Source organism: Lissotriton vulgaris, chromosome 10 (genome assembly GCF_964263255.1).
Source record: "Lissotriton vulgaris chromosome 10, aLisVul1.2, whole genome shotgun sequence".
Classification (NCBI taxonomy): Eukaryota; Metazoa; Chordata; class Amphibia; order Caudata; family Salamandridae; genus Lissotriton; species Lissotriton vulgaris.
The window spans coordinates 1,078,182,428-1,078,195,560 of NC_141698.1; the positions used below are offsets into that span (position 1 = coordinate 1,078,182,428).

At 48.9% G+C, this 13,133-nt stretch overlaps 1 protein-coding gene across 1 annotated transcript in view; it reads right to left on the reverse strand.

The window, feature by feature from the left end:
- NR1D2 (nuclear receptor subfamily 1 group D member 2) overlaps positions 1–13,133 on the reverse strand; it is a 92,153-nt gene that overhangs the window by 36,029 nt on the left and 42,991 nt on the right. Inside the window, exon 6 of the mRNA XM_086939917.1 lies at positions 7,697–7,882. Within this exon, the coding sequence (XP_086796043.1) occupies positions 7,697–7,882 (186 nt within the window). The remainder of the gene's footprint in view (positions 1–7,696; positions 7,883–13,133) is intronic.

Below are 13,133 nucleotides of genomic sequence, written 5' to 3' on the forward strand. Positions count from 1 at the left end.
GGCAAACAAAGCAAACAGAACCAGTCCCAGGATGCTTGCATTAGGATAACATTGAGCCATAGTGGATCATTCAAGGAGGAGGAGGAGCCAATTTTTCTCTAATGTTTGTAAGAAAAATGTATGTTACCCTCATGCACCTGAAGACTGATTATAGGTTGTGTAGGAGATGTTTACACCCTGTACACTCACAGCTGCAGACTCATCAATTTTTACAGTTTTTAGCTGTGACGGGCAGGTCAGAGGTCAGTTGATAATTGGGCTGAAGGGGCCCCCTGGAGCTTGGACTCCCTCGCACCGCGGCGGCCTATGTTACGCCACTCCACCTTAGTGTCACAGCCACTTTCCCCGAGGACTGGAAACATGCAGAAGTCAACTCCCAACTAATGAAACCATCGGCAGACCAGGAACCACAACCACTACTGAAAAATCTCCCTGCTCCTGTTCCTGGCCAAAGTATTTGAAAACTCCATCAACCAACAACTCTCTTAACATCTGGAATGGAACCTCCTACTTGACTCTTCCCAATCCTGATTCCGCAGCAAACACAGTATAGAGACTGCCCTCATTGCGGCTACCGATGACACCCAAGCCCTACTTGACCTAGGAGAGACTGCGCATCTGACCCTCATAGACCTCTCGGTAGCCTTCGATACGGTCTACCACCACGCACTGATCACAAGGCTGCACAACAAAGGTATAAAAAACACGCTCTCAGATGGATTGCCTCTTTCCTCACCGTAAGAATACAAAAGGGCCACCAGCCTCTTCAACTCCGAACCTAAGGAAATCATCTGTTGAGTAGCCCAAGGATCCTTCTCAGCTCCACCCTCTTCTACACTTATATGACACCTCTGGTATCCTACGCTGATGACACAAAACTCATTCTTTCCCTCTCCGAGGGAACCACTAACACCAAGACCGACTTCCACAACTGCAAGACAGATGTTGCCAACTGGATGAAGGACAACTGCCTGGAGCTCAACATGGACAAGACAGAGGTACTGATTTTTGGAAACAAAAGCTCCCCATAGGATGCATCCTGGTGGCCCTCGGAACTCTGACCTACTCCTACGCACTAGACATCACTTCTGGACAACAAGCTAACCATGTCCACACAGGTCAGCTCTGTCTCCTCCGCCTGCTTCTTCATCCTCTGCATGCTTTGTAAGATATTCAAATGGCTAACCCAATGCTCAAGAAGCACCATCACCCAGTCCTCCTCTCCAGCCGACTAGACTACAGGAACGCTCTCTACACCGAGATAGCAGCTCACCTCCTCCAATAACTACAGACAACACAGACTGCTGCAGTCAGACTTGCCCTGGATCTTCCTAGACGAAACTGGTTCCCTGTACAGACAGGATGCCAGTTGTAGCTCCTGACCCATGCAAACAAGGCCCTCACACAACTGTGGACCCGCCAACTTGAACCACCACCTGAACTTTCATCAGCCCACCATACACCTCTGCTCTGCATCCCTTTCTCTAACCCTCACCCCTCTAATCCGATGTGGCAGATGCAAGGTCGCTCCTTCTCTTAACTAGCAGCGAAGACATGGAACAAGCTAATCTTTCATCTACAGACCTCCCCATCTCTTCCAGAGATCCTAAAGTCCCTGAAGACCTGGTTATGAGGCTAATCAACTGGACCCTGCTAGAGCCTTGATACCCTCACAGGTGTCAAGACGCGCTCTACAAATCAACTGATTAATTGATTGAGTGGTTGTCAGTTCTTTAAATGGGCCGGTACTCACCGGTACTGAGTACCAGCACTTCCAAATGTTCTACCCGTCAGTACTGGCACTTTTCTTTAGTCAGGGAGAGTACCAGTACCCTGATTGATGGCACGGCAGGCTTGGTTTCGGCATCTCCTCCAGATGCCACTATGCTTCTGGATCTCGCAGTCGCACTGAGCCTTTGAAGTCGACTTTTGCAGAGACGTTGCTAAAGTCCAGTAGTGCCTCTTTGAATGTCCCCACACTGCAGGGGTTTGAGAGGGCTTACATCACGCTGTGATTAACAGGACAGGGTCTAGGCAGACCCTGCACTGTTAATTAGGCGTGCAACGAGCATTCAGGTGAAAGTGCTAACTGCCAGCATGAGGTCTGCACTTTCCTTTTCTAGAAATGCCTGGCTCGGCAAACTGGCGTCTCGCTGGTGACTGGGCACCATGGAAGCCTACGCGGAAGCGGTGAGGTTTGATCTGCATGTTCATTTGTATGTTTACAGGTCTCCTTCGACCCCGTACTTGTGACCTTCACAAATGCTCTTTTGTATGCTGCTTTCCAGAGCGGGACATTGAGACATTTTGGCATTTCCCCTGAATTTGTTGGAGTTGTAAGCTGCTGGTTTTCCCGCTATGATTGCTTGCCAATTAGTAGCATAAGGAACTTAATGAGACAATCATGTGTTCAGAGGAAATGCGGTTTAGCATTCGGATTCTACTGAGTTATTTCTATGATAAAATTGCCCTGTACATAAGGCTTATGTTAATCTGCAGTAGGTTATGCCTCATATTTGACTTTTTTTCAGGTCGAGACTTACATAACTTAACCTGAGGCATTATGGGACTAGTAGTTCCGGTCGTGTTATGAATGTTAACATGCAGCCCGACAATTTTGTCTGTAAGATTACACAATTTGTGTTTCTCAGCCTCTTGCATGTTGTTCATTAAGCTTAATATTAGACTGCCCCTCCCTGTTGAGTGAGTATGTGTGGTATCTTGTGGCATGCTGTTTATTGGGCACTTCAGAATATCGCTCCCCTCTGCAATGCATTAATAAGACAGTAAAACAGAAAAAGGACATAGGTAATATACATTTCTGAAGAAAATGTCAAAAAGTCCTCTGGGGTAGTTTGGGGATGTAAAGGTTAGTGTTAGTCTACGTGCATTACTCATAATATTCACTAGAGGCTGCTACTATATCAAAAATTAAAACAACAAAAAGTTACCAGTAAACTGTTCTCATTCTTCTATACTCCTTTTTAGGTCTCGGCCTGCGTAGGCTGCGCTTGCGCAGTTTCACTGCCGAGATTTTATGTTTTCTAGAGTACGGGGTTAAACCCGCCCCTCTTCTCCATTGGCTGGCTTCCTAAACAGAGGCCAGCCATTGGAGAAGAGGGGCGTCTGTCCGTTTAAGACCCGTCTTTTTAGGATTGAGGGGTGTGTTTTTTAGTTTCTTTCTCTCCTCTTCCCATTGGCTGAAATTTTACATTCCAGCCAATGGGAAGAGGGGAGAGTGAAAAACACGCCCCCCAGTCCGAAAATGACGAGGCTTTTCGGAGAGCCATTTCTGCTTGACCGCCGCCGGAATAAGAAGAGAAGCTGCTGAGTCCTCCGCCCCAGCCGGTGAGTGCTCGCTTTTCTTGCCTCTGTTCCCTGATTGTGCCCGTTTTCTTGCCTCTGTTCCCTCGTTGTGATTGTTTTTCTGCCCTCTGTTCCCTCGTTGTGATTGTTTTTCTGGCATCTGTTCCCTCGTTGTGATTGTTGTTCTGCCCTCTGTTCCCTCGTTATACCCTTCTCCCTCGAGGTCATTGATACCCCCGTGCCCTCCACGCACCGCGGTACAGCAGGCATGGCCGCCAGTGGGGACAGGCAGAGGCAGGGCCCGCACGGTGCTCGCCGAGCGTGCCTGGCCTGCTGCCTGCCTCGTGTCCCTCCTTCCTCCTCCCTCCCCGTGCGTGCACTTTGGTTTCAGGCTATGTTTTTTCTTCCCTGGCTCCCTTTCCTGGGCTGCGAGTGCTGTGGGAGGAAGGTGGAATACTTTCGACATGTGTGTCCATGACGCGGTGAGGCCTCGGATGTGTAGCCATACGCCAGGTGCTTGGCAGGGCTCCTGAGCGCCGAGCCCAGCTCCCACCACAGCGGCAGCGCTCTCCCCACCAACACCCTCCACTCGGGCTCAGCACCACAGCCTCGCCGGTTCAAGGCTCCTCATGGGCTCTGGCACCCCTGCTTCCCTCCTTTCTACTTCTCTTGCCCCAGAGGACGAGGTGGATGAGACGGGATGGCGTCTACCTGCTTCCCTGCCTTCCTCGACTCCTTGTGTGGGTAGCCGAGACCCGGAGGAGCCCCTTGGGGCAGAAGAAGCTGTGTCGTCCCTGCAGCCGCAAGTGGTGAGTAGAGCTGAGTGGAGGGTACTCTGGAGGTTTTGGGGGTACTTCGGAGCGGTAATAGGGTAGACGAAGAAAGATTTGCCCATCACTTGCTTGATAAGAGAGACCCAAGTAGCAGTGCTTTGAAAGAGCTGGCATCAAGGTAACTTTTTGGCAAAAAAAAATCCTCGGAATGTATTCTGTGCAGCACTGGCATGTTTTTTAGTGCCTCTGTTCCCTGCTTGTGATCATTTTTTTAGTGCCTCTGTTCCCTGCATGTGAGCGTTTTTTGTTGCCTCTGTTCCCTGGGGCGTTACTAGGCAGAGATGGGCTTGTGGCTGACCTAGACTGAGGGATGTCTGTGTGTGTGTGTGTGTGTCTGTGTGTATGGCTCTGTGTGTGTGTGTGTGTGTGTGTGGGTGGCTCTGTGTGTGTGTGTGTGTATGGCTCTGTGTGTGTATGGCTCTGTGTGTGTATGACTCTGTGTGTGTATGGCTCTGTGTGGGTGTGTGTATGGCTCTGTGTGTGGCTCTGTGTGTGTGTGTGGCTCTGTGTGTGTGTGTGTATGGCTCTGTGTGTGTGGCTCTGTGTGTGTATGGCTCTGTGTGTGTGTATGGCTCTGTGTGGGTGTGTATGTCTGTGTGTGTGTGTGTGGCTCTGTGTGTGTGTGTGTGTGTGTGGCTCTGTGTGTGTGTGTGTGGCTCTGTGTGTGTGTGGCTCTGTGTGTGTGTGTGGCTCTGTATGTGTGTGGCTCTTTGTGTGTGTGTTTGGCTCTGTGTGTGTGTGTGTGTGTGGGGCTCTGTGTGTGGGGCTCTGTGTGTGTGTGTGTGTGTGTGTGTGTGTGTGTGTGTGTGTGACTCTGTCTGTGTGTGTGGCTCTGTCTCTGTGCCTGTGGCTCTGTGTGTCTGTGGCTCTGTCTCTGTGTGTGTGGCTCTGTCTGTGTGTGGGTGTGGCGCTGTCTGTGTGTGTGTGTGTGTGGCTCTGTCTGTGTGTGTGTGTGTGGCTCTGTCTGTGTGTGTGTGTGTGGCTCTGTGTGTGTGTGTGTGTGTGGCTCTGTCTGTGAGTGTGTGTGTGGCTCTATCTGTGTGTGTGTGTGTGTGTGTGTGTGTGTGTGTGCGTGTGTGTGTGTGTGGCTCTGTCTGTGTATGTGGCTCTGTGTGTGTGTGTGGCTCTGTCCGTGTGTGTGGCTCTGTCTCATTGTGTGGGTGTGTGTGTGTGTGTGTGTGTGTCTGTGTGTGGCTCTGTCTGTTTGTGTGTGGCTCTGTCTGTGTGTGTGTGTGTGGCTCTGTGTGTCTGGCTCTGTCTGTGTGTGTGGCTCTGTCTGAGTGTATGTGTGGCTCTGTCTGTGTGTGTGTGTGGCTCTGTCTGTGTGTGTGTTGGGCTCTGTGTGTGTGGCTCTGTGTGGGTAGCTTTTTTTGTAGGTGGGTCTGTGTGAGGGTGGTTCTGTGTGTGTAGGCGGGTCTGTGAGGGTGGCTCTGTGTGTGTGGCTCTGTATGTGTGTGGCTCTGTGTCCGCTAATACTCTCTACTACTCTCTAATGCTCACCTAATGCCATTGTAAATGACAATACCATTTATTTATGTTTTTTTTAAAAACAAAAAATGAAAAAAATGCCATTTGCAATGCTAATAGCTCTAACTTTAACAAAGCCGAGACCATTGCATTGTAAATGCTTGTTTCTGCTACAATCAAGGGTCTTAATACTTGATGCTGGTAAGATCACTGCTACAGCTCCCAGGTCCTCATGGAATGGTTCTAGTATTCTTGTTTCTTGCTAACATTGTGGTCTATTGTAGGCCATTCCCACCTCGGTAGCAGGGTCAAGCCATTTACCGCCTTTTATGTCCCTCAGGACATCTACAGGAGGCCCGCAAGTTGACTCTTAGATAGACGTTTCAGCACGGTGGGTGCAACTGGAGCATAGTAACATTTAGGAGTACTCCCCAGGAAGACAGTCAAAATTGTTCTTCCTTTAGATGTTGTCTTCAGGATGTAGGGTTGTTCTGAGGGGCTGATAGTAGTGAGCTAGATTTATCTATCACACTAACCAATGACAGTCATTTCGCTATGACCTCTACCAGCAGATGTCCCACCAAATTTCACCACTTTTACCGCACTTCCTGTCTCCCCTGCTATAAACCTTTCCAGGGCCTCTGTTCAAGATGGTACAAGTCAGATTACAAGTCAGATTACCCATTCAACTCTGAAGACAGATCCAGCCCTATGGAAATAAGGAACCAGCCCCTCTTCCTGATCTGGGAATAGCCTGCACTCTTGTAATTGGAAAAGAGGAATGTTTATTAAGCAACTTTGAATGAAAGGCTTTTGTTAGGGGCTCTTTATGGCATATTCATGTGATCAAGCCAGTTTTGCTCTGGTCTTATTTTGATGGTGTTTATTACTGCCGGCTTCAAATGCCTAGCGCAGCTAATAGGCCACAAATTCCTCCCACAAAAGTCTTCCGGGCTTAAGAAATAAGGGGCATATTACCAACAAGTAGCGATATTTATCGCTAAATAGGCTTAGCGACAATTTTTTTATCGCTGTCTATCGCTGGATATGTTAGCGGAGAAAACATGCTATTAGCAACGTTTTTCTCCATTGTGCTAAAATATCCAGCGATAGCGGCGAAATGCGTGAATATCGCTGAGAATACAGCGATATTCACGCATTAGCAACAAAATGCTCTTAGCCATGTTATCCACCTCCCATTGGATAACATGGCTAAGAACTGGTCTGGGCAGGTGTTAGTATTTGGAGATATTCGCGCTTAGCATGAATATTTCCAACGCTACGCCTGCCTTGCTAATAGGCGATACCGACGTTAGCGACTGCTTTCAGTGGCTAACTGGTTGGGTACGCCCACTTTGCATGTCATTAGCGATAAACATCGCTGACATGCAAAGCGAGCCCCAAACCGCTCGCTATCGCCTAAAAGCTGTCGCTAACATCAGTTAGCGACAGCTTGCTAATAGGGTGATAGAATTATCGCCGCTTAGCGGCCGAAAACGGCCGCTAAAGTGGCGATAATTGCCTATCGCCCCCCTCTGTAATATGTCCCTGAGTGTGGTATTTCCTGGCAGAACAGCACTTTATGCCTAATTGGAATGTTAATTACAGAGATTGGGGACAGAACTAATTTAACTCAGCTCTGCTTTCAAGCAGCGCAAAATATGACTTTTAAGTTACCTTTCCACTCCAGGTATCACTATTTTACTTTTACCAGTGAATTGGATTTTTAATATATACCTAAAAAGAACTTTCATGCACGCTTCTATTATTTTTCTAGGCAACATTGGACAAAAATACTTTTATTTACTATCATGCAACTAAAAGGAACATTCAACTTCACCAACACAGTGACAAATGGCTTTTGGGATCTGTAAACATTCAATATTTACTTTTGTTTAGTATTTGGTAGGATCCACTTCTATAGATCAAGATCTATATCCTGTGGTCTGAGGGGTGGCTTTGCTTATGTATAAAGTAGGTCAACCTCTTTTTGGTACCTGGAGTATGAACCTCTTCTTGGTAACTAGGGTGTTAGAGGCAAGTGAAAGAGAATACATGCATGAAAGTGGGGGTGTCACCTCCCTCCATACCTCCAGGGTGCCGGCCTTCAAGAGGTTGATCTGGTCGGGCTGGGAGAGGTCACAGAATCCTGGGATGCGTTTGGCAAACTCCACCACCTCCTTGACAGCGGGTGTGAAGCTCATGGCGAACTCCTCCCAGACTTGCTGGCCTGACTTGCGGGGGTCAATGCAGGGGGTCAAACTCATTGGGCACACCTACAATTAGAGAACAAATGGCTTGAAGAAAAAAGAGGGTACCAATATGCAGAAAGTGACATGTCAGAGAACAGGAAGCAAACAATACAGTATCATGCATGCAGCGGAATAACGCAGGCTCCTCAGCAGTGCAGGGGGGGGGGGGGGCAGTCCTTCCGGTGCCCCAATTCAGCACAAGGCCAATGAATATATGTGAGATATAGGGGACTCAGGTCCTTCTCCTCACATTCTGCAAGAGGACCCTCATATTGTGTTACACCAGAGCATGAATGTCTTTAGAAAATGGTAGTGCATCCTATTTGCAATGAAAGTTATGCCCCACCAGCCAGCACCATAAACCCATCTGATCATTACGATAAAAGACATTAAGCCTCATCAAGCAATTATTGTGCCAATGATCATGCCTTTAATGATACTACTGTGCCAGTCATCAAAACCCTTTCAGATGGTTATGGTGCAAGTATTAGTGCGACTATCAGACCTTTATTGGGACAGTCCGCCCCTCCCAGAGCAATATCTTTGTACATATCTTAGGCAGCCAGCCTTAGGGACATTTTAGGGTTTATCACCAAGTCATACAGGGAAGGACAATCTTTGTGCACTTTTACACTGCCAATGATTAGGCGCACCTGTTATAGTGCCAGGAAGCATACCCCATCAAACAGATATTTACCAGTAACCTCAAAAGACAAGCGTTTATCATCAAGCAGACTTTCTGACAGTAATCACGCCTACATCCGATACTTGTTGGAATTCACAAGTACATTAGTTCACGACACATGCACTGTGTGAAGACAGAATCATAAATGCGATTCTAGACGGATCACAAAATGGTTTCCAGCCCAGACACAGTACAGAATCTGTTCTTCCGAGAGTCACAGAGCAGCTGAGGGCCACACTAGACAAGGGTAACACTTCAGCACTGATTTTAGTTGATCTCAGTGCTGTCTTCGACACGGTCTCCCATAAGAGTCTGCTTCAACGGCTAGGGGAGATCGGGGTCAAAGGCAAGGCCCTGGCCTGGTTTGCATCCTTTCTATCTAAGCGCTCCTTTCAGGTCTATGCCCCTCCCTACCAGTCCAGCATCTACCCCCTCAGCTGTGGGATCCCCCAGGGCTCTGCCTTGAGCCCCACGTTGTTTAATGTGTAAGTCCACCCTTTAGCCCTCCTGGCCAAAGCACGGAACATCAATATGCTATCTTATGCTGATGATACTCAGTTGGTATTTACCTTCTCTAGCAACCCTGATCAAGACCAACTGAAATTCCATTTCGGATTGGATGGCGGACAACTACTTACAACTTAACTCCTCTAAGACTGAGGTGCTCTTGGTCGGCCATGATACCCATAAATTGGATTACCAATTGTGGCCCACGGCTCTGAGTACTCCACCCCAACCGAAAATTGCAGTCAAGAACTTAGGGGTCCTGATGGACAATGCCCTCTCATTTGAGCTTCACGCTAAAAAAGTAGTAGGGACATGCTTTGGCCTCTTACGCGGCCTAAAAGCAATTCTGGGGTTATTTGATGCATCCACCTGCCAAATGACTGTTCAATCTGTAGTTCAGTCGCGCCTAGATTATTGTAATGGGCTCCTACTTGGCGTGAATGAAGCTGTAATTAAAAGACTTCAGCGGGCACAGAATGCGGCGGCATGCATCCTTTTTGCCCTACCAAAGTACTGTCAGAGCTCTAATCTTCTCTGCCGTCTACATTGGCTGCCAATTGAACACTTTAAAACTCTCTGTACCACACACAAGATCTTACATGGCCAGGGTCCACAAATTCTGCAGGGGCTCTGCACACCATAGCGAGCTCTGTGCTTCGCTGACCTGCATCTGGTGTGTACTCCTCGTGTACGCAGGCATAGAGCGGGGGTGCTCTTTCAAGGTCAGGGCCCCTGCCCTATGGAACTCCACTCCACTTGCTTCCCGGAGCACATAAGATCACTGGGCATTTAGGAATTGATTAAAACCCAGCTTTTTTCCACCATCTAGTCCTTTCCCTCTGGCCACCTGTCTGCTAGTGCTGCGGCTTCCCCATTGCTGGGTCAGCCATGCACTATATAAATGTGTTTAGCATGACATAACTGTCAAAGAGATATACACACATGTACAGCAAAGAACCGGTTAACCTAGTAGCTTGTACCACATGTGTATTATATAGTTAAATGCAAGTTTGCACTGTTGAGACAGATGCAAATATGAAGTCTGTAGAGATGCACACATGTACAGCAATGTGCAGCCACGTGCAAGTCAGCTTAGTTAGTAGTGCATTACATATATGGGCAGTACAGGCAGATTTAAAAGTGCACAACATTTAGAGATGCACACATGCATAGCAATGTGTAAGTTGGCTCCATAGTAACATGTATTTACACAGACAGATGTAAATGTGCACAGAGAGGTGTAAACATCTACAGTAATGTACATCTTAGCTCAGCAGTCAATTTCACAAGTGTGCTGGATAGACAGATGCACACATCCAAAGCACTGAGATGCGTGCATGTCCAACAATGTGAAAGTTAGGCCAATAAAATGTTATACGATGTACACTACCTGTATATAGACATTTATGCTTGTTGACTCAATAGTTTATCACAGATGTACACTGCACAGACACATGCACATGTATACGGTACAGAGACATGCAAAGATGAATAGCAATGTATAAATTAGCTCAGTGCACTGTACAGAGGCACACCTGCACTGTCTCCAGATGCACACCAATACAACGATGCGCACATTAGCTCAATACTGAATTACAGATGTGCACTGTTGGACTTGGCCCTTTTGGCAGGTTCCCCCCTGAACTTTTTGCCTTCTAATCTGACATTATGGTAGTGATTTCTGTTCTCTGCGCACTTTAGCACTGTGGCCCAGTGTAAAGTGCGTGCGCTCTCTGAGTGCGTGTAGTGAGATTGGACTGCCCTCCCATAGGAATGCATGGGGAATATGTGTGTCCATGGTAGTTCCTGATGTGTGAGGAATGCAGGGGCGAGTTTGATATGTGCGAACTCGTGAGATTAAATGCTGCGCAATGAGGTGCGCAGATTTATTGTGTCTAGTGTAGAAGTGCCACTTTTAGGCTGGTGTGCCTGGGACCTGGAAGGCACCTGGGACCTGAACAGGGCTGGGCCTTCCCTCCAGAATGCTGGCTCCACCCCCCTGTGGTGTGTCTGATGTCCCTGGCCTGTCCTGTGAATAGGGAGAGGGGCTGAGCAAAACAAAGTGCTCAAGAACCAGTTGCATCTGGTTCGCCCCTTGCCTGCACCTTTGGAGACAAAGGAAATGTGTGTATAAAAAGAGGCTGTGACCTCATGTAAAAAGTTCTTGTTCCTGACTTGAATCTACCAGGAGCATGCTGCTGCTGGGGCCCAGGTGAAGGCTTGCCTCCCTGGGCCCTGCCCAGCCCCTGGATGCCTGAAGGTATTTCCTTTGCTGGGAGCTGTTGTGCCCCATCTTTTATGCCCAGGACTTCTTGGAACCCTTTTGCTCCAGTTGCTCTGTTAAACTGGGGTTGCTTTCTCCCTTAGCGCCTAGGAAGCGCTTTATTTTAAATTGTCTTGGTATTGAGGAATCCTACCCCTTATTGCTGCATTTATTTTTGCAGCGTGGGTGCCCACCCCGCTTGTTTGCTTCTAAAGGTACGCAGGTGCCCACCCTGCGTCTTTGTTTTATTGTCTAATTGATGCGGGTGCCCACCCTGCTTATTTGCGCCTCTTTGCGGGTGCCCACCCTGCTCCTACATTGTTTTTTTATTTCAAGGGAGCCTACCCCTTGTTGTGCCCCGATAAAGTAACCGCCGCGGCCGAGGCCAGAACCGGAAGTCAGGCGGAGCTGCCTGACGTGGGGCGGGACTTCCGCTTCCCCGAGGGAAGCCCCGCGCCCACCCTATGGCCGCCGGATGGAAAACGGATGTGACGCTTCAAGGCGCTGATGCTGGGCTCCCATGCGAAGGGGAGAGCCCCGCGGTGGCGCCTGATGGGGAAAAAGCCCCGGGACCCAGGAGGGGGCCTGGTGAATCAGAAATGGCGATCGAGACCGCCAACGGCAGTGTGGGTCTCCCAGGAGTCCAGGGGAGCCCTGCCAGAGAAGTACTGCTGCCTCCCGAGTTGAGGTGGAGGACGCCGCCGGGACGCCTCCGAGAAGGAACCGCTGAGTGGGGCTGCACTGGGAGCACTAGTAGTGCTCCTCTCCTCCCTACCCTGAGCTGTGCTACACCGCTGCGCCGCAGTGGCGGGCATCTGCCTCATGGGGGAACCTGTGGTCATGGAAAGGCCCCTAGGGGCCCGTATCCCTCTACTTCCCAGGCACCATAGTTGTGCCCCTTTTTCAGAGCGGCCCCGGATGGCAGCGGGCCACTCCAACGCTTTGCCCATTACTTCCAGAGCCAGATGGCTCCCTTGTGGGCATGTTTATCTTTATCACCAGTGGCTCCTAGGGGGCACAGTTATTTTAAAGCACCAGTGTTTGGGGGCCAGTGTTTCGTCTACGATGGGCGCATGAGTAGTCTAGGAGCCAGAGGGCTTCAGGACACATGTTTATTTTCAGAGCCTAGAGGGCTCCGATGTGTGCATTTTTTTGTTCTAGAGCCTAGAGGGCTCCAACATGTGGCAAGTTGTTCTGAGGGCCAGTGAGAGCCCATGCCGCCGTTTTGCTGATTTACAGCTGCCCAGCAAGTAGTGGACAGCTGCAACGTTTAGGTTCTTTCTTTCAGGGGACCTGTGCTTTCTAATCTAGGAGTAAGACGCACTCCTTTGCCCTACCCAGGCCTTCCACAGCTGCGCAGCACTTAGTGCCAGCTGCAACGTTTAGGCCTTCATTTCAGTCCTTCAGCTGCCCAGCAAGTAGCGGGCAGCTGCATTGTTTAGGTTTTGGCTCAGTGGTGCAGCCTTCACCTTCGCTGCTTAGGCAGCAGCCCTGACTCTCTGGACATAGGGCATTTGAGCCCCTTTCTAGATGGCCAGTTGGCCAGGGGGAGTGTTACATTGATAGGGCGCAAGGCCCTAATGTGATTTAGGTGCTAAATTGATTTAATGTGATTTATGTGCTAAATTGATTTATGTACTGATGTGATTTGTGTGCTAATGCTTTTGGGTGCTAGGAAATGTATGGTGTATAGTATGTTTTGCACACCCTGTTTTGATACCTTTAGATATGGTTTATGCATAGGAGGTTGTTTTACCTGTTTAGGTTGGTGTTAGGGAGATTATACTTCCCTGTGTGATTTACGCCCCTAGTGTAATTTA